Below are 21180 nucleotides of genomic sequence, written 5' to 3' on the forward strand. Positions count from 1 at the left end.
TGTTTTTGGGTTTTTTTGACTCAAAAGCCAAAAAATAAAACTGCAACAAAATTCTAAGTGTAGGACAGGACAGGGCTGTGGCTTCAGCTCGTAGCTGGTCCACAGGGAGAAAGAGGAAGTTCTGCAGCATTAGGAATGAAAGTGCCACCTGTCTGGAGTTTTTCGGGCACTTGCCCTTCACACATGCAGAAATATCCATATATTCTTTGCTCTCATTGCCATGCTAACACTAAAGAAACACAACCCATGGTATTTAAGCTGCCTAAACTGTGCAGCTGCAAGGATGTGGGAATATCAGACACTGGAGCACCTCTGCTGTGAAGACAGGCTGGGAGAGCTGGGGTGGTTCAGCCTGGAGAAGAGAAGGCTCCAGGGAGACCTTAGAGCAGCCTGCCAGTACATAAAGGGGGCGATGAGAGAGCTGGGGAGGGGCTGTTTACAAGGGCCTGCAGTGATAGCACAAGGGGCAATGGCTTTAAACTGAAAGGGGGTAGATTTAGATGAGCTATGAGGAAGAAATTCTTCACTGTGGGGGCGGTGAGTGACTGGCACAGGTTGCCCAGAGCAGCTGTGGATGCCCCATCCCTGGCAGTGTTCAAGGCCAGGCTGGATGGGGCTTGGAGCAACCTGGGCTTGTGGGAGGGGTCCCTGCCCATGGCAGGGGAGTAGAACTAGTTGGTCTTTAAGGTCCCTTCCAACCCAAACCATTCTACGATCTGTTTTTATAGGCTGCTGGAATATAAGTTTTAAAGACTAAATGTCTCAAAAGCACATGGAAGTCATTCTTCAAACAAGAAAATGCTATACCAGTAAGTTCCTACCTTGAAAAGTTTAATCATTTACACCAACACAAAGTTGGTAATGAAGACCAAGTATGATATTTATACCAGCTAACTTGACAGCTGTAAAACCTACAACTAATGTTTCTGGCATAGACTGCATGCACAATGCAAGAAGGAACAGCTTATTAAACAGCCAGTCTAATGGGAGAACAGTGTACATGCTGCTCAAGAAGCATTAAAACATGAGACTGGAAAAGCAACAAAAGCAACATTTAACTCCCAAGCCAGTGCAAAAATTGAAATACTTACATGAAAATTTACATAGCTAACTCAAAAACATCATGTAAGTTGCTATACATTCTACTTTCCCCCTCAAAAAGCTTTCCAGTTTTTCCCGAGAAGTGCAACACACCTGTGCCTCTGTGGTTAAGCCAATGATTGTGGCTGAACAGAAAAAGAACGGGTACTATGCTAAGGCATCCCCCCCAAAGCATTTAAAACAGACATGGAAATCAAACATATATTTAGGATCTAAAAGACACCTGGAATAGCATAGGCATTTCATACAGGGTTTTTAAAAAAATACTTTTAGATAATACTTACACTGTACACAACAAGACTTTTGGACAATATATTACACTGCTAAAATGTTCATATAAATACTATACAGGCAAGCATGCAACCAACCCATTAGGAAGGTTCACATATTAGACCACTATGTATCTCTGGAAAAGCTCTCAGATTATCTTCAAGATCTCTGATTTGTATAATCCAAGCCACTGATTCAGCAATACCTATTTTAAAGTAATTGGGACAAGGCATGAGATGAAATATATTTGTCTGCTGATTCCCAGTTCAAGTTTAATACGCTACTGTCATCTTAATCTGGCATATCAATGTTTAACTTGGGAGGTGGAATCACATATTTTCCAGGACTCTGTGTAATGACCACTCCAGTCTTTTTTCGAAACATTGGTGCAATTTTTGGTGGTTCAGGCAGTGGTGTTTCTTCTGTATCCTCATTATCCTCATGATGAAGATCATAAGAAATATTTCCATACTCTCGTAAGAATGGGAAAATTTCAAGCAGGAACTGGCAAAAGTCTTTGCGAATTCCAAACCACCCTAGAAAAAAAATGATAAAATACTAATTTCACATTACTGCAGAACAGAATGAAAATTTCTGTAGTCTGCCTACATAATCTTGTTTAAGTTCTCTTGATTGTTTGCATATGAATATAAAACTTGTTAGTGCTGCTTTTCAGTGCATTACTTAACACCTATCATAATATCATAGTTCAGTTTACATACAGATGTACAGAGAACATATACATGCATTTGTATGCCTCTGCACATGTCTGCACATGTGTGTATATCCGTACGTAGAAGTTACCAGCTATACTACCACAGCAAGAATACATTTCATTTCACATGTTAAGAAGTGTCAGTTCACATCAGTACACAGAGGAAGAAAACAAAAGACTCTGCACGTCAATTCAAAGCAATCAGTGCCACATGGGAATTACCAACCACATGTTGGTATTACCTGCGCTAGATTAGGAAACAATACACATTCTGTGTTTGTCATATACTTTGCTATATGCAAAGACTTGAAAGAGAACATTTAAGTAAGTGACACTCATAATTCAGAGATGGCACAGATTAGCCAATACCAAAGGTCAGTGTTAAAAGGAACAGCCTGCCCAAGTCAATTCTTTCACACTGAACAAAAGCAAATTATTAAGCATTTGCCAGGAAATATCCCATACAATCCCATCTTTTTGCAGAGATTACACTTCATGGCCAACTGGTGTATTTTGCTTAGCACTTTGTAAAGGTGGATTTTCACACAAGCGTTCTGAGGCTCACTTTAGGGGAAGAGTCTTTTTAAAAAAATTACATAAATATTTATTAACCCTACAGAAGATAAAATGACACGTGGCTTTCCAAAAGACTCATTTGGCCATACATTTTCAAAGGCATGAAATTAAAAAAACCAACCAGTAACAATTTTCCATACAGTAACAATATAAAATGTATGGAGATAAGCTCAGTCATGACCAAAGAAAGAAACTCTCAATATACTTCACAATCACACCAAAACTGAAGTGAGTTTATATAACAAACATCACAGTTGTTTCCTTTCAAGTGTGAAAAATCCTAACACATTTTATTGTCTTGTCAACAAGGAACATAACTGCAACGTGGATGGCAAAAGCTACTCATCTGCACTGATTCAGTAATGTTAGATGGCTGAAAGTACGAACACTGCTGTCAGCAGTACTAGCTGTGGTGCAGATAAAGCCTAGTAAATCTACACTGGCCACTCAGGCAACTGAAGGTGCAAGTAAGCACAGAGTAACAGAGCACTATTTGGCCAAAAAGAAAAGAGAATACTAGTTCAGGCTACTAGGACAAATGCTAATTAAAAATAATACGTGCTACACTATTTCCAGAACCCAGAGTAGAAAGATCCAGTCACGTCCCGCAAGAATGAAACCCATGGAAATAAGGAAGGATAAAAGGCTAAAGTTACAACTAAATCCCATTGAGATTTCGAGTTGAGTTCAAGCAAAAGTTATGCTTTTATAAGTAAAAGAAAGCAAGACACACTATAAACACTGAAAACTTAGTAAAATCACCTGAAAACAACAGTAAGACATCTGAATGTTTTCATGAAAGAATTTACAAAAAAATCCCTTTTTGAAAATACAAGGCTTAAATGTATTTTAGTAAGATTTGAGTTTCAGTCTGTTTCTACAATTTTAAAATACTTACAGTGATTTCCTCCTTTTTGTCCAAATGTTGTTGCCATTAAAGTTATGAGTGAAAGCCAGAGAGGAACAAATATGGGTATAAAAGAAAAAGAATTATGCCCATCCAGTCTGTGCACTAGTAAGATCTAAATTGTAAAAAAAATTAGTGTCAGTTTAATTGCAACACCACTTTCATGCTTCTTAAAACATATGCTTATCTCAGATCTTTAAGTTCACACATCTGTGAAAACAGCCTCCACAGAAACATGTAGTTAGTTCCAATGAGATGTATATTTTGCTCAAAAAAAACCCCAAAACAACAAACCACTTTAAAGAAACAGAGAATTCTTGGTTTTCTTTCATATTTGTTGTTAATATTTTATTCCAAAACAAAAAGTAGTATTCTTATTTTTTTAAGTTCAAAGACAGACAGAGCAGCATTCATTACTCACTGAAAAAAGAACAAGATACATAAAACTCATGATGCTTTTTCCTACCTCAAATGTGAGCAGTGGAACTACAATTGTCATCCAGCTGACAGCCATCGTTATGTGTGTCCTCCTTTGCTCAGCAATCACATCCATAGAGCGCAAGAACAGAACAGACCATACAATGTAATAGAGCACTACTAGACACAGAAAGGACATCAAGATCCACAGTGGAACACAAACAACCTGAAAGAAGAAGAAATGAACTGCTTTTCCCCCTGACAGCAATACATTTTTATCAGTAACATTTGTTTCAGGTGTGGGATTTTTAAAGAAAAAAAGTTCACATATTAAATCTAAACAAGAAGAAGGATTTTAAGTGCAATGCTCTTTAATACAATCTCTACCAGAAAACCAGTGTGCACTGCTATGACCCGTATCAGCTCACTGGGGTTCCTCAGCTTTGTAAATGCCATCAAGCTGAAACAATTTAAAATTATCATAGAACGACTTGGGTTGGAAGGGACCTTAAAGGTCACCTAGTTCCAGCTCCCCTGCCATGGGCCACCAGCCCAGGTTGCTCCAAGCCCCATCCAGCCTGGCCTTGGACACTGCCAGGGATGGGGCACCCACAGCTGCTCTGGGCAACCTGTGCCAGTGCCTCACCACCCTCGCAGTAAAGAATTTCTTCCCAATACCTAATCCAAATCTCCCCTCTTTCAGTTTAAAGCCATTGCCCCTTGTCCTATCACTGCATGCCCTTATAAAAAGTCCCTTGTAAAAAGGATGGACTCCAGTCATACATTGACTGTTCACTATAGTAAATATCTTTAGGAAATTCAGCATTTAAACAAGGGTAAGAAGAAAACACTTGTTACATACAAGCCACGGCCATCTGATGATCTCATCTAGTCTGAGTGCAATAAATATGAACTGTAGAATATTGACTGAACACAAGATTTCGAGCTAGAAAAAGAAAATACATTAGTTAACTCTTAGCATGATAAAGCTGTTTCCAACATAAGCAAAGAATCTGTCAAAGGACTTTTCTGACTCCATGCTTATCACTGCAATATGGAACATCATCTGCATTTAAATTAGTTATCACTAAGCATCCCTAAATTTGAAGGCTGTGATCCCAATAGGGTAAATGTAGAGGCAGCTGCCTCTTGAAGAAAGGCTTTCCTGATATTAAAAAAAAAACAACCAAAAACCAACAAAACATAAAATAGAATCACTATCTGCAACACTTATTAGCATGATTACAGGAATAAGAAAAGCCTAACTGAACAGACTGGAAAAAAAAAAAAAAGATTTAAAGTCCCAGCTCAACCTGGAGGGAAGGAAAAATACATAGAATAGTGGAAGATGACACCAGATTCAATCATTTACTGTATAATTCAGAGATCTTTTAAATTACACTAAAGACACTTGGGTTTTGAGGCAATACAATAAAGCAATACTTCCCATTAAAAATGTTAATGGAAGACTTATGCATGTCCTTCTTGCCACTATGAGAACTAACCCAAAATTATACTGGGGAAAAAAAAATCAAGTTTGTGTCTACTTGAACGAAGTAAAACAATGTAACACCAGCAGACCCAGCAAGAATCTGTTTCTAAAGTTTATGGGCAACCCTACATGGGTAGAAATTTCAAAGATCAGAGAATTATTATCTGAAAGGCTAAGTGAAGCTTGAATGTAAGTTAGAAACATCTTCCGTTTTAAAAAAAACCCATATAGTTATGTAAGGCATCTTTGAAATGTAATATTTCTCAGAAGACAGACAGTATGTGCTACTTTTCACTAGCATATGATTGTTAGTGTGTACTGTGATCTGTTTGAAAAATGCCTTTGAAACTCACAGTATAATGAGTTGAGTCAAAAATCCAACAGGCAGCAGGTACTGCCTACTTCAGAGACTGCACTGAAATCTTCACTGTTGAAGTACAGGTAGCTTTAATAACACTGGAAAATTACACTTAAAATAATTTTGTACCACTGGCTTTCTCAAAAGAATAGGCCAGCAAACCCCACACTCAAGCATAAGACCAAGCAACCTGAAAACTGCAGGAGTACATAAAGAGAAAAAAAATAAAAAAATTGGAGGATCTATTACTATAAATAATTTTTAGAACCAAGTTAACATTTGAGCTATATATGGCAAGTGCATGTACATTAGGAGTGGCTGGTCTCACAATTTAATGAATTAAATATGACTTAAATAAATGGTGCTTTGTTGACTATAAATATAGCACAACACACAAAAGAAAGCTTTTTCTGAGCCCCCATGATACACAGACAAAACACCAGTATGTACATACTTATCACCTAATCAGTTTCAGAATAGGAAGAAGCAGACAATATAATTCAGATTAAATAATTATGAAAATAATAGATTAACAACTACTTTGATTACTTATGCCAAAAATTAATATCCTGGATTAAAGACTGGCCCCTCTTATGTTTCTAGCAAATGAAACAAATAATGAAATCTTCCCAGACTAAAAAGAACAGTAAATAGAACAGCATTAAATGAAGATGACAAAATAGTGAAAATAAGAGTTGACAGTTAACTGCATTAAGTTATTTTCTTTGAGACAGCTGTTGCCTTTTAGGGGTGAGGGGGTTTCATATTTTTTTTCTGCTGGTACTTAGCAGCTGTGCAGTCAACTGCAAATCAATGGGTAATCAAGCATCATCCAGTAGAAGGCAAGTACTTCCACACAAATTTGACTTTTAGGAATGGTTAAACATGACTAGAACTCTGCAAAATGAAAGGCTATTGGCAACATTTTTAAATCAACAATTTAAAGTATCAGTTTACCAGCCATCCTAACGATCACCTGCCAAAAATGTTTCTCTCTAGAGATAAATTCAGCATATGATAACATTAGAAAAATATTCCCTTGAAATTAAAACAACTGAAAAAGCTGAACCTCATCTAAAAAATCTGATTTTTAATTGTCATGGAGTAGTTTGAGGTCATATAAAAAAATCCTTAAAAAGAACAATTCAATAAGAACTCTAAAGTTACTGCAAAATGCCACAACTGTGGGAAGATCTTGAGAATCCTTGTGAAGTTCTTCCCAAATCAAAAGGAGTGAGTTCGGCAAGAAGACAGAGGAAGAAAATAAAATCCTACCTGTTTATGTCTACCATCTGCATTCCCAAATTAAAGTTTAAGCACACAGACTGAGATAGTAAGAAGTTTTCAACTCTAATTATCTAGGGCTCTGGAAGTTCAGTTCTCCTAGGAACAGTTCTTACTATCAGTAGAATTTTCTTAAGAACCCTCCATTTTAGTGTCTAGTATTAGTCCATATCGCAGAGTTTGTGGTGAGTTCTTTTAACACACAATAAGAAAAAAAGGCAGGTTTAAAACATGCTGCAATTTGGTAGTTGAAAAAACTAGAAAAATTATGTTCTTCCCGATCCTGATTTTTCATGCACATTTGCAGGTCAGTGCAAACAATTAATTCAATTGATGCAGTCATCCATATCATGCTTTACGGAGAGATTAACTGTAACGGAACTGATAGAGTTTCACATTTCCACAAGTTTTACACATAACAAAGCGTTACCTCCAGGGACCTGTCATGTCGGAATCCCCACACACAAGCTGCAACTGACACTGGAGATACAAAGAATAATGGCATGAAGACCAGAAGCCAGAAATGGGTTCCTCTTTCAATCCTGTCACACACCAGAACTTCAAACATCAGCAGTAGCAGGTGGATGCCTACTGCAATTAACATAGCTTTGAACTCCACACAGGTTTCTCCTTCTGCTCTAATGAGAGGATAAGGAAGCATTCAGTTTACGTGTCAATAAAAGAGCACACTATCCTGCAAACGTCCCAAGACACTTTGTTAAAAATCATTATGTTTCAGGTATTAACACTTGTTTTTAATAAATATACACATTATGCCCAAATAGCCACTATTGAACTACACTCTTGATGACGTAACAGGATTTCATGCCCATAAAGCTGCACATTTAAAGTATTTTACCCAACTTCGAAAAAAATAAAAAGGAATTTACAGAATTTATTCCCACAAACATCTTACTTTGCAAATGTTACACATTTACCTATATTAGTGTATTATACTACTTGAATTTTTCTTATAAAACTGAAACTAAAGCCTGACAAAGTTCTCAGTGCTGACAGCATGTTCAAGAATCGATGAATATTCATACGTATGTTCACTAAGGTTATAGGCGCACCAAGGAGAAAAAATAAAATAAAATCAATATTCTTCAGGCTGATCTATACATTTCAGGAAACCGACTTAGAAAATAATCTAGTTATATACAGTAGATTCTTAGTGCATATGAAGATACATATTTCTCTATGGCTTATACTGAAGCAAAGAATTCCTAGCATTCTAACAGAAAAGTGGGAAAAGTCACTCCATGGAAGTTTTAGCTTCCCACAGACAGCAGTGTTGAAGCTTGCGATAAACTAGGAGTAAGACCTCCCTAGCTGAATAAAGCTGTTTGCATACACCGTAGGTTATGGTAATTATTTAAAATACACTGAAAACAAACCTTCTGGATACTCTATCTTATGTTGTTAAAAAAATATTTATGAATTTGATACAGTATGGGAAACATATTATGTTCCCTCCGTTTTGCAAAATAATTAACCTCAACTTACCGATACTGTGGGTTTCGGGCCCACACTCCTGTTCCCACCGAGGCACCAATAATCACCATTAACTTCCACAGCCATATTGGAGCAAATACAGCCCAGTAACTCCATTGAATTTTGTCATCCAGCCGTAGAGAGAGCAACACAGAAAAAAGCAGCAGGCAGGCATAAATAAGGAATTTACTATTAAACAAAACAAAAGAAAAGTCAGAAATTGAAGTAGGCAATACAAACTCTGTAAAGAACAAGAAAATCAGTCATAGCTGAAATTTAATCAGAAAACGTCTGTCAAACTTCTTCGCAAAGAATCAAATCAGTTCTGAAGAGTCAAATATTTCATCATAAATATAGCATAAGTCATCTCTTTCACTTATAAAACCATTGCTTCAAGGGAACACTTCAAAAGCATTCTTGTATGACAAACTTAATGAATGGACATCTATAAATAGTTCCCTCCCACAAGGATCCAGTCAGGAGCTGTATTATTAGAGGCTCAGAAATATACCAGTTGTACATGTTTTTAGATGTGTTCTTTCATACAAATCAAATGAGATAGTTTTGAATGTCAAAACCTAAGTTACATAATTCATGTAATTTTATCCACACTAATTTTAACTAAAGATTAAAAAATATAGCATACTGTAATAAGGCAGACTCCAGAGATTTTTTTTAAGATTATTTTTATATTCTATTTTAAAAAGCAACACTATATGGGAAAAAAAGGTTAAACTTTTAAGTTACTGATTAGGGAGTGAAGTTTTTAACTGGAATAGGGAGGATGGTGCTTACAAGTTTAATATAGTTATGTTGATACATTTTATCATCTAGTCAACCTAAGTATGAGTAAATGTATCTGCAACACTTGAGAGCAGTGGCACAGCAACTGTACCACCACAAATCAGACACAATAATTACATAGTACTTCATTTCCTCTCCTGTGAACACAGGCTGAGAGAGTTGGGGTTGTTCAACCTAGAGAAGGCTCCGCGGAGACCTTATAGAAGCTTCTCAATGCTTATAGAGGGCTTATAAGAAAGGGGACAGACATTTTAGAAGGGCCTGCAGCAACAGGAAATGGGTAATTGTTTTAGACTAAAAGAGGGTAGATTTAGATGAGCTATTAGGAAGAAATTCTTCACTGACAGGGTGGTGAGACACTGGCACGGGTTGCCCAGAGCAGCTGTGGGTGCCCCATCCCTGGCAGTGTCCAAGGCCAGGCTGGATGGGGCTTGGAGCAACCTGGGCTGGGGGGAGGGGTCCCTGCCCATGGCAGGGGGCTGGAACTAGATGGTCTTTAAAATCCTTTCCAACCCAAACCATTTTACATTTCTATTATCATCTCCCCACATTACAGGAATGGAAAAAGCCCCCCACCCATTCACTGGAGGCTCACAGACTGCTTTATAAAACACGTAATTAGGCTTCAATACCACTTCAGTGAAGTAATTACATGTATTTTAAAACACTGATAACCTAAGGAACAGAGTAAAGCAGCAATAGTCAGGAATACTACACCCTTTCTCCAACAGCACAACAAACTACTCACTTTCACTCTCATCAAATGCAAAACATTAATTGGATCAGCACTGCCTTGTTTAGATATCAAGCTGCTTTGTCTCTATCCTGAACAAGTGTCTAGCTGCTCCTTTAAAATGAAAGTGCAGTTTATTGTGTCAGCATCTCCTTGCATGTTTGATGAAACTACCTCAGGATGGGATGATACAAAACAATCTCTCTTCGTAGCAACAGATATCCCTAAGCTTCCTAAGGTATTCATACTTTTGCCAACATTCAATATTTGTTTAATTTGTAGTTTCCCTGGCTCTTCCATAAACACAGTGGTAAAATGCCACATAGTAAAATACCACTGCTCCCTGAGCATTCCAGTAAACATCAAAACATTCAAGATTAAGCTATCTGCACAAGTGCAGCATTCAGCTTGCTCATTCATCACGTAGAGACCATCCAAATCAGCTGCAAGCATCGCTTAGCAATAACAAAACTTTATAAGCTTCTGGAACTTCTGTTGCTACTTTTCCATGACTTCCAACCACGCACATGGAAACTGTTTATTTCAGCCTCTCTGCAACAATGCATTTCCTGAAGCACTGCTTGCCCTTCTGTTTGTCTAAACAACCGATTGAACACAGCTTTTTGTAATTGCAGTCATGTAAGGCTTCTTTCAAGAGCAAGACTTTTCCAGGACTCTCAGTACTTCATGTCACCCCGCACAAGTTACTTGCAGGCCTTTATTTGGTGGTCTTAAAAAGCCTGGTAACTGCAAAGCCGGTGGAATCGAACTCATTTGCTCAGCTTCCTTAAAAGCTCCAGTATCCGTACTTGCTCGGCAAGACGGCAGAAGCCCACGTTGGAGTGACTGTTGCCTTGTTCATTTTAGGAGAGCCCAGAGCTCGCTCTGAACAAAGGCGGCCCATCAGTATCTTTAAGCAGGGTGCCTTCGCACCTGCAAAACCTGAGCCGTTACCGTATGTCAGACGCCGGTTCTAGAGCACGAGGTTGCTCAGCTTTCTAGCAGAAAGCTTCATACCCCGGCTCATCCGGTTGAAACGTTCAAAAATCTGACGGAGACTTTGGAGGAACGTAGGAAAGTTACATAGTAAAACGGAAGAGCAAAGGAGCGGGACGTGGCCTGCCGCCCCGGTGAGGGCCGCCCGCGCTTGCAGCCGCCCCGGGCACGGCAGGGAGCAGGGACCGACCGACCGACCGCCCCGCCGCTCCGGGCCACACGCACCGGCGCCCTCCGCCGGGACCGCGCTGCCGAGGCCGGTCCCCGCCCCGGCCGACCCACCGCGCCGCGGCCCCGCAGCGAGCGGCTGTGCCGGGCCTGGCGCTGCTTCCCCACCGGCCTCAGCCCGGGCCGCTCCGCGCCGCCGCTTCCGGACGCGCTCCGCCCGCCGAGCGTAGCGCTCCGCCGCGGCCGGGCCAGGTGCCGCTCCGCCACCGCGCACAGCCCAACAACGGCCACCGAGCGGACCCCGCGCAAGCGGCGCGGCCCGGGGCCGCCCGTTCAGCGCCCTCACCTGGGGTTGAAATCTTGGAACAGGCCGCGCAGGTTCATCGCGGCGCGACCCTCCGCCCCCGCCGCACTCTACCAGGCGCGCATAGCGCGGCCGCCGCCACCGGAGCCGGGCCTGGCCTCGCCACCGCTCCGCCCCCGCCGGAACCGGGCAGCCCCGCGCATGCGCGCCGCCCGCCAGGCCGCGAGGCGCCGTTCCCCCGCCGGGCAGCGGGCCGCCGCACCGGGCCCACGGGCGCGCGCTGACACGCCGCGCGTGCGCGCGTCGCAGGGCGGAAGCGCCGGCAGCGGCCGGGCCGGGCCGGGGGGAGGCGGGGGGCGCCCGTCCCCTGTTTGGGACCCTGCCCGGGCCCGGCAGGCCGTTCCCCACCGGGAGAAGGGAGGGGTCGGGGGCGCCGTGGCCGTGGGGGCATGTCGCGGTGTGCGTATGGTGCTTAGGGAACAGCTCTGCGGAAAGTTGTCACAATCCAGCACTCGCTAAGAAACTTTTAAAGTATATATTAAAAAATAAAAAGCAAGTTGGCTTCATTTTGGGAAATCAGCATGGCCTGTTTCAGCTTACACCTAAAAAAGTTTTTTTATGGACTAGCACAATTCCACAGCTGTTACTGGAGAAAAAAAACCAAAAACAAACAAAAAAACCCCAAAAACTTAACCCATACAGTTTGTCAGAGTGCACGGTGAAGAATGGTGTTTCCATCCAGTTCCTTCAGTGGAGTTGAATTTGCGTTGACTTGCTTTGTGTTCCGGCTGTCAGAGCCTGGCTGGGGGGGGACAGGCCCGTGGGCAATGGCACACAGCCGGGAGGAGCGGCTCATACCCCAGAGGCTGCGCTGCCATTCAGCAAGGCCTGGACAGGAACCTCATGAAGTTCCACAAAGGCCAGTGTAAAGTCCTGCACCTGGGGAGGGACAGCCCCATGCACCAGTAAGGTCAGGTGTTGACCTGCCGGGAGGCAGCTCTGCTGAGAGGGACCTGGGAGTCCTGGTGGTCCGCAAGTTGCCCATGGGCCAGCAGTGTGCCTGTGTGGCCACAAAGGCCCATGGGACCCTGTGGAACATTGGGAGGTGCATGGCCAGCAGGCCTAGGGAGGTGGTCCTGCCCCTCTGCTCTGCCCTGGTGAGGCCACATCCGGAGTGCTGGGTCCAGTTCTGGGCTCCCCAGTTCAAGAGGGCCAGGGAACTGCTGGAGAGGGTCCAGTGGAGGGCTGCAAAGACAATGAGGGGGCTGGAGCATCTTCCTTGTGAGGGGAGGCTGAGGGAGCTGGGCCTGGGTACCCTGGAGAAGGGAAGGCCGAGAGGCGATCTGTCACAGCACTATAAAAACTAGCCGGCTGCAACAAGGCTTTTACCACCCCATGCCAGGTTAACTTCAATGAGTAATTCCCACACCTTTGCCCCAGCACAGCCACCAGTCCCCCACAAGGTTTCAAAAGTTCATCTACTGCCCTTGCTGTTTCTTCATCCTCTTCAGGCCAGATCCACCCTATTTCTTGCCCCATCCAGGATGTTTGCTCCCCTCCCTCTGCTTTTTCCAGGTCTCTCTTCCTCCAGTGTTCCTCTTCCATACCCCTTAGAGGTATTTAACTACTTAGCAGAAACCAGCCACAGCTGCACCTTATCCACGTCAGCCCCTGAAGCAAGCCCACAGCTGTACATTATCAATGTTAATTAACCCAGCTTTGTTGCTCTACAATTCCTCTAATTCATCTTTTTTTCTTTTTTCTTTTTTCTTTTCCTTCTTATTTCATACCTTATGTATTTAACAATTATCACAACTTTTTCACAAATAAAATTTTCATACAGTCCAACTTGTCCCTGAACTCTTTTCTTTTTTTTCTTAACAAGGATCTCATCAATGTCTACAAATATCTTAAGGGCAAGTGTCGAGAGGATGAGGCCGGGCAGTTTTCAGTAGTGCCAAGCAACAGGACAAGGGGCAGTGGGCACAAACTGCAACAAGAGAAGTTCCATCTGGATACGAGGAAGGACTTCTTTACTTGGAGGGTGACAGAGCCCTGGGACAGGCTTCCCAGAGAGGTTATGGAGTCTCTATCTCTGTAGACATTTAAAACCTACCTGGACACGACTCTCTGCAACCTGCTGTAGAGCAGGGGGTTGGACTAGATGATCTCCAGGGATTCCTTCCAACCCTAACCAATCTGTGATTCTGTAATCAAACTCAAGTCAATGAGCTTGACTGTAACAAAGGTTATGAAATTATATAGCAGATTATGTGATGACTCTACATCAGGATAGATTATCTGATGACTCTTTCTGAACAGAAAATCCCCATAGCTCCTCACTAATCAAGATTACATTGCAAGTGCAATGCTAATAAAAGAAGAAAATCAATCATATCTTAAGGTCTAGCTTCTGCAGAAAGATGAAAAAAGGACTGACAAATGGTCTAAGTCTTCATCTAGTGCTAATGGGACTGGTAATTTACACAAGCTAAGAATCTAGGATTACACCCAATGTGATTTATTAAATGCCATAGCTACTTGTAGACCTTACGAGTATTCATTTGCTAATGCATAGCTACTCAAAGATATGATTCATTTGGAGATATTCACTGGAAAACAGTAGATACAATTTTAGCTCTGTTGGCAACAGCACAAGCAGCTGACAGACTTCCACGCCAGGAGCTTTCTGCCCAATATATTCAACTGGTCAGGCAAGGGTATGTCAAAGGCTACATGAACGGACATGCCAGCACGAGTAATGGCAGTGGGGAGGGTGTGTGAGGAGATTGGTAAGAAATCAGGATGACAGAGAAGCATGAGAACATAATGAAAGAAAAGAGAAGGAAAGGAAAGGATGAGGGCTAGGGAGCCTCCAGAGACCGATTAGATGAAAAGTGCTCATGTGATAGGACCTGTGGCAAAGCTTCTAAGGAATGAAAGATTTACCAGGCTTAAAAAATTGGAAACTGGAACCTTGTTTTTCATTCTGCTTTTTCAAAAGTTGAGCATTGATGGTTTGGAAAAGACAACAACTATGCATAGTGGTCTCTTCTCCCAGGTAACAAGCGATAGGACAAGAGGAAATGGCCTCAAGTTGCACCAAGGGAGGTTTACATTGGGTATTAGGAAAAATGGCTACACTGAAAGGGTGGTTAAGCACTGGAACAGGCTGCCCAGGGGGTTGGGTCACCATCCCTGGAGGTATTTGAAAGACATGTAGATAACACATAATTAGGGACATGGTTTAGTGGTAGACTTGGCAGTGCCAGGTTAACAGCTGGAATCAATGATCTTAAAAGTTTTTTCCAACCTCAATGATCCTATGATTCTATGTAGCTATCCAAGATAAAATATATCTATTGCAATGCATAAAGAAGCTACTAGACAAGACAGTACCTGTAAGCATTATCCTCAGCCAGATGCAATCATAAAAAAAAAAATAATAATACTAAAAAGGAATTATCTTAACTTGAAACCTATTAATAATTCAGAAGGCTAATAAAGCAGCATGCCATTTCTGAGAATATGCATGAAGGTCTGTAGGAGTAAATCAAGAAAGATTTCTTCTGCAGTTACAATGTTTGGCTGACTGCCCAGGCAGCAAAATAGTTTCTGCAAGGGACAAAGAACTAGGAAAGAAATCCCTAGTTCCAGAAAACATGATAGAGATGAAGCTAAAAAACCAAGGAGGTAACTAGACAGAAAGTAAACAGCTCTTTGCTGATGGAGCCAGCATGCAGGTGCCACAGCTGAGAAAACTTCCACTCATTTAATCTACTTTTTCCCCTAAAGAAACATATAGCAAATTTAGCCCCCTAAAAGATAGTAGACTTTTCCCCCTTCTCTTCTCTGGAGGAAAAGTTAAGACCTGGCTGCTGTTAGATCTGACAAACACAGTGGGTGACATTTTTCTGCCTGTAAAATAACTTGTTCTCTCTGCAAGCAACAAAGCTGTGCAGGGGGCACGCAGCAGGTGCAGGAAAGATGGTGGAAGGAAGGACTTGGCAGGCAGGGCTGGGATTGAACAGGAGCCCCAGAGGTCTCCCTGGGGTGCGACCATGCGTGTGTGTGGCACACATCCACATGTACAGGAGTGCCTCCTGCTGCGTCCCAGCTTCCCACCCTCACCCAGGGACGTACGGCCCGTGGTGTCCCTGATGACAAAGGCTGTCTTCCTTGCACTCCTCCTTTTCACCATCCTGCTCATCCTTCATGTGATCCTCTGTTCCATTTGTAGGGATAGAGACAACAACAACTGTGGGTGCAGCCGAGCGGTGCTGGGAGGCTGGAGCCAGTGCCCAGCCCAGAGCGGACAGGTACTGGGTGCCAGGGTGTGTGTGTTTGTGTGCAGGTGTGTGCACACCCCCAGGGAAATCGCTGTCTCACGCTGCCTGCATTTGCAGCTGGTAACCCGTAGTAAGTGGTGTTTCTACTCAGAGCCAAATGAGTTTTGTTTCCTTCTGCCTGACTGGGGAGTTTCTTTAAGTGGCTTTTAGCTTGCTCAGATGGTCATTTTTGGTTTTGGTTTTTTTTTGTTGTTTTTTTTTTTAAAGACATTTTATTTGCATCTGGGAAGTTTTATACAGTGTGCTAACTTTTGTTTGCAGGACTGCTGTGGGATTTCAGACCCAGGAGAGACAGTACAAAGCAATTTGAGATGTGGCTAGTGCAGGATACATGCTTTTTTTGGTTCTGCCTCGTTAAATGAAAACCAAAATGATGTGGTATGCAGACAGAAGGCTCTGATGTCACCTCCATCCAGCAGTTCACCTTCAGGTAAATCTCACAGCATAGAAATGAAAATTATTTATTTTCCTCATCTCAGCAGTTAATCCACATGTTCCTTCACAATGCGATCCAAAAGTTTATAGTGCTGCAAGAAAAGAGCTGATATTTTATAGTAAAAGCTCTATATTAGAGTCAGTAATGAGAAAATAACAGCAACACCTTTGACCCCTAGATAAGTTAAACAACCTGCCTTTTGATTCTAACAATTCCTTTGAGATTTAGGATCATATGCTTGCCCTTTTTCTGTCTCATAGGAGATACGATATTAAAAGAGAGAGATTTTTGTCGTAATTGTTATATCCTAATTTTTTACCCCTTAAATTGGATGCTGAAGCTGTGACTTTCATGTAACCTGAAACCGTTACTATGTCATTAGCCATGACTAAATTCCAATTAAATTTGTGGTTAAGCTCAGGTGACATACTTTTGTACTGTTACCTCAGGAAAGCTAGGGCTAAATTTTTGGCTTGAAGTCAAGTAACTGGCAATGGGGATATTTAGGAGCTTTCTTAGACCTTTTGGTGGTCTCAGGTTTCTTGATTGCTATGGCTAGATACTACACTTGTGAGGGTGATGTTGAGGAGAGCTGGGCAGTAAAGAAAAACCAAGGTGTTGTCTGAACTTAAAGATTTATAATATTTCTCCATTTACATTTTATGGTGATTTAAGAGTGGGAGGAGGAATATGGGGAGGGGATGAAAGAAGGAACAAGTCATCTGCTTTCTGTTAAGACTTCCTGTCTTCTGCTGGCTGAGGCTTGAACACTAGGGACTGAACTGAATCCCCTGAGATAGTTTATGTTGGAGGCCAAACAGACATTTCGTTTTCATTCCATATATCTCGTTCCTCAAATTAGTTCAAAGTCATATAGAGTGTCTATTTTATAGTCACTGCCATTACTGCTTTCATAGACCATCTACTTGTATTCTTATTCTGCTTGAAAAACATAAACCAGGAGGTTCCCTGTCCTTGACTGGCCAGAGTTAAGTGAAGGAAACAAAACTTGAATCATCCTTCTAATTTGTCAAGCTTGCTTTTCTGTTGACAGTCAGCCTTGACTCCTAACATACCTTATAATTCATATGTCCTGTTTGCTTTACAGACTTCTCAAAGTGTCGCTGTTAGATGACTGGAAAATGGTAACATTTAAAGGGAGGACAGCAGTTTGGTGATAATTGACTTGTGTGTCTGACAGCATAGCCATGAACTGTTTCTAAGATCATCTTTCATGGTCTATGACAAAACATCAAATTGCTTACAAAAACAAATCTCCAGGTTTGAAAATCCCCATGTAAATTTCTGTTGATTTTACTGTAGGCCTTACCCTTAACATTTATTCACTGAATAAACAAAGTTTGACCGGTAATTCACAAAGAAGAGATTGGCCAATAAATATAAAATCTTTAGACCAGCCTGTAATTTTGCACAGTCAAAAGCAGAAATGATCTAGTATCTACACAGATGTTACTGTCATTGGCATTACACACAGATGCTTAGTTTTGAAATTAGGATCTTCAGTTTCAATCAAGATTTCAATAATTTCTGCAAGAATATTGTATCGTGTCCTCTTTGGGAAGTTAGTTTAAGGACAAAGGCTTTAAATCATTATATATGCATCTCCCTGTTGGATGTTGTGCCCCTAAATTAGTATTCTCCAGCCTGAAAACCATTTGTAGAGGAGGAGGAGGAGTTCAGCAAGTTGCTGTTTATATTAATGTCAGCTAGGACTGTAATGTGAAACAAATTATCCTACTAAAATACTATGAATTTCATAAGCTGTCCTGCCAGTGGGATGCTAGAAAATGCATTGTTGTGCGGCTGTTTGACCAGAGCAGGATTTAACACAATGTTTTGACATCACCTGCAAAAGATGTGTCTGGTTTAATTATGTATGCTTTACTTTTCCATCTTAAACTGTTCAGCTAGTTTTACTCATTACTTGTCTTCCTGTTGAGCGGAAGCTTATTTAAAAATGTCATGTTCCATGCCCCTTTCTTATGTAATATTTTCCCTGCCTCGCCACAGCTTCAAAGTTATCCATTTTTTATGATAATATATTGCCTGAGCTTTCTGCCACTCCTTTCCCTTCCACTGTGTTTAGGACCTGTTGAAATAAAGCTGGAAAAGAAGGCATTGGACTACTGCTATATAAATAAATCCCATCTATTTCCTAATAAAGGTGATTTGTCAGGGTTGATGCTTTCCTTCAAGGCCTTCTTCATTTCGTTAGGCCTTGATGGTGGATCAGATCACACATGTTGTCCTGGCAAAATTATTATACTGTTCTATTCTTAAAACCCAAGAATAATATCCAGCACAAAACATGACTTTTATTTGCAGTTGTTTAACTTGCAAGTCTGTTGTGCTATTAGGCTACTTGGAGCAGCTGAACTCATAACCATTTAAGTAAGTCCCATAAATTTCTCAGTGGAGATATAATTCTGAGAAAAGAAGGAAGTGACCACTTCAGGAAGACACCAGCTGAGGGATACTGAGCTACAAGAGACAAAGGCTGTTTAAGAGAACTCCAACCAAAGAGAAAAGTGAGTAAATTTTATTTTTGCTGTCATATGCACAGGGAGATGTTAGAGATGCTATCAACCTTAAAATGGTAAGAACAGCCTGCAAGTCTCCTAGGCCTTCCTCTCCTACCAGATCAGTGCTGTGGGTGCCATAGCTGATCTATCTCCCAGTGTCAAGAGTGTTTAGAATTATGGATGATTTCAGCGACTTCTTGATTGTCATTGAAGCAGCATGGTTTTCTTTTCTTGTGTTTCTGACTTTTGGCATAAGTCCTGCACCAAAAATTTGTCAGGTCTCTACATCAATGGAGATTTCAGTACATAGTCACCAACAAACCAGCTCCACAGTGGCTTTGGGCTTTGTTGTGATTGAACTGGGAGCCCAATATGGCTTTTACAAAAATCAGTGGTGGCGGTATCCTTATTGACTCAAATGAAGTCAAAGTAAGGTCTTTATGTATTAACTGGAGGACACACATCAACCTGACACAGGTTTAGATTTCTGTCGTTTGACCAATGTGCTGTATTCATCAAGTATTTCAGGTAACATTTTCTTCATTAATTAAAAGTAAACAGATCCAGGAACTATTGAGACTTGATTTTTGCTTCTTTTAATGGCTTTTTCAAATACTGTCACTATGTGACTTCTTCATTGATATTCCTGTCACATCCCTTGGAGAGTTTTGGGGTTTTAATTGCTATTGAACTTTGTCTGTTCAAGTCACCATAGTGCTGATTTTCATATTTTCTTTCAGCTCACACTTTGTTCTTGTTTAATTGCCAAAAGTAATATCCATCAAATTCTAAACACACCTAACCAAAACGCAGATTTTTCGCCCTGCAGTAGTTTATTCTGGCTTTAGAATTTACCAAATAGGGTTTTTTTAAACAGCAAAGCATCACATTTCTTTGCTATTATAAATTTTTTTCATGTTTATCATTACCAAAAGATGTATCTGCAGCAGAAATGTCCTTATATTAATAGAAGAGATAACATTTAATCTGAAGTATTTTTTAATAAGATAATGTTTAAGTTTACAGTTGGGGGAAAAATGCATAAGTATTTTATAAAATAGAAATGCAGCATGTCTTTGGTTTACCTTTAAATGTTGCATTTAATTTTAATACAGTAAACTAAGACTGGTTGTACAGGTACAATATTTGATATAAAATTCCTGTGGTTTTGCTATAAAATTCATTATGTGGTTGACTAATGCCATCACCTTACTCCAACACAAAGTAATTTAATTCTATAATTTTTGTTCTTATAATTGAAGAATATAGAGGTGTTTAACATGAAGTTTCTAAGTAATTTAAAAATTGTAGTACAATTCTGCTTGTGTTTTCTCTAAATTTGCTATGATTTTTGTAAACTTCCACTCCACCTCTACTTGATCAGTCCTGCATGTTATGAAGGGAAAGCAATTTGAGCTTTATCTTGACCTGATAATTCATGTGAAGAGACTGACTTGTGGACTCTAATGAAAATTAGAAGCTCTTGTCTTCACTAAACATTTGTATTTTAACTAAGGAAATTGCACTGGGAATGGAACTTTTCACCAAGAAGGACAGAGTCTGTGAGTTAGAGGAACTGATTGTGCCTATCATATTATGCCTAGGGAAATTGATGGGAGCTCTGCATGCAACACGGAGCTTCCAACTATTTACGTTCCTCCTTCTTTAAGTAAAGACACCTAGTAACTTTACCTAAAGCATTATTCAGATTAAGAACATTAGTGCTGACACAAGTCAGGTGTTCCAAGAATCTCAAGGATCTGTGTGTCGAGATACCACTGACTTCAAACAAGATTTCTGTCCATGACTCCTCGGGATTTCTTTCAGAAGTCAAGCCAGATAGCACAATATAAGTGCTTAAATGCCACCAAATCGAAGAACAGTTTGTGGATTTTGTGTACAAGAGGCGAGTTCAGTTCAACATGCCTTGCAGCCATGTAATTATTTGCAACAGTATAGTATATGGGTTAAAATACTGGCACTCTGATGTTGTAACGCTGTGCAACATATACTTTAGCCAGTGATGCAGGACAATGATACACCAGGCTTTATCTTATCAGTAATTGGATATAACACCGCTCCTTCTGCACTGTATTCAAGGAAAAGGATCAGATTAAATGTCAGTGTGATTCTGGCAAATTTACATGGCTTTTGCAGAGATAAAACACCAACCAGCTGCTTGCTGCATTTTATTCTTTGACAAAGACCTACTAATATCTTGCCAAATTGAAAA

At 40.9% G+C, this 21180-nt stretch overlaps 1 protein-coding gene across 1 annotated transcript; it reads right to left on the bottom strand.

Annotated features, from left to right (window-relative positions):
• Positions 1-170: 170 nt before the first annotated feature.
• TMEM185A (transmembrane protein 185A) lies at positions 171-11894 on the bottom strand. The gene is made up of 7 exons (XM_055727423.1): positions 11662-11894; positions 8627-8803; positions 7551-7758; positions 4849-4932; positions 4036-4212; positions 3561-3684; positions 171-1907 (listed from the first exon to the last, which is right to left on the bottom strand). Exons 1-7 carry the CDS (start codon positions 11697-11699, stop codon positions 1663-1665), a joined length of 1053 nt encoding a protein of 350 aa, XP_055583398.1. The 5' UTR covers positions 11700-11894; the 3' UTR covers positions 171-1662.
• Between the last annotated feature and the right edge of the window lie 9286 nt (positions 11895-21180).

The sequence above is a fragment of the Falco cherrug genome, chromosome 15 (genome assembly GCF_023634085.1).
Source record: "Falco cherrug isolate bFalChe1 chromosome 15, bFalChe1.pri, whole genome shotgun sequence".
Classification (NCBI taxonomy): Eukaryota; Metazoa; Chordata; class Aves; order Falconiformes; family Falconidae; genus Falco; species Falco cherrug.

Excerpts from the sequence above, each read along its gene's own strand:
- TMEM185A (XM_055727423.1), bottom strand. The coding sequence starts at position 11,699 with ATGAACCTGCGCGGCCTGTTCCAAGATTTCAACCCCAG. Across the intron at positions 7,759-8,626 it reads GCCCGAAACCCACAGTATCG|AGCAGAAGGAGAAACCTGTG; the intron begins GTAAGTTGAGGT and ends TCCTCTCATTAG. Across the intron at positions 1,908-3,560 it reads ACAAAAAGGAGGAAATCACT|GGTGGTTTGGAATTCGCAAA; the intron begins GTAAGTATTTTA and ends TTTTTTTTCTAG.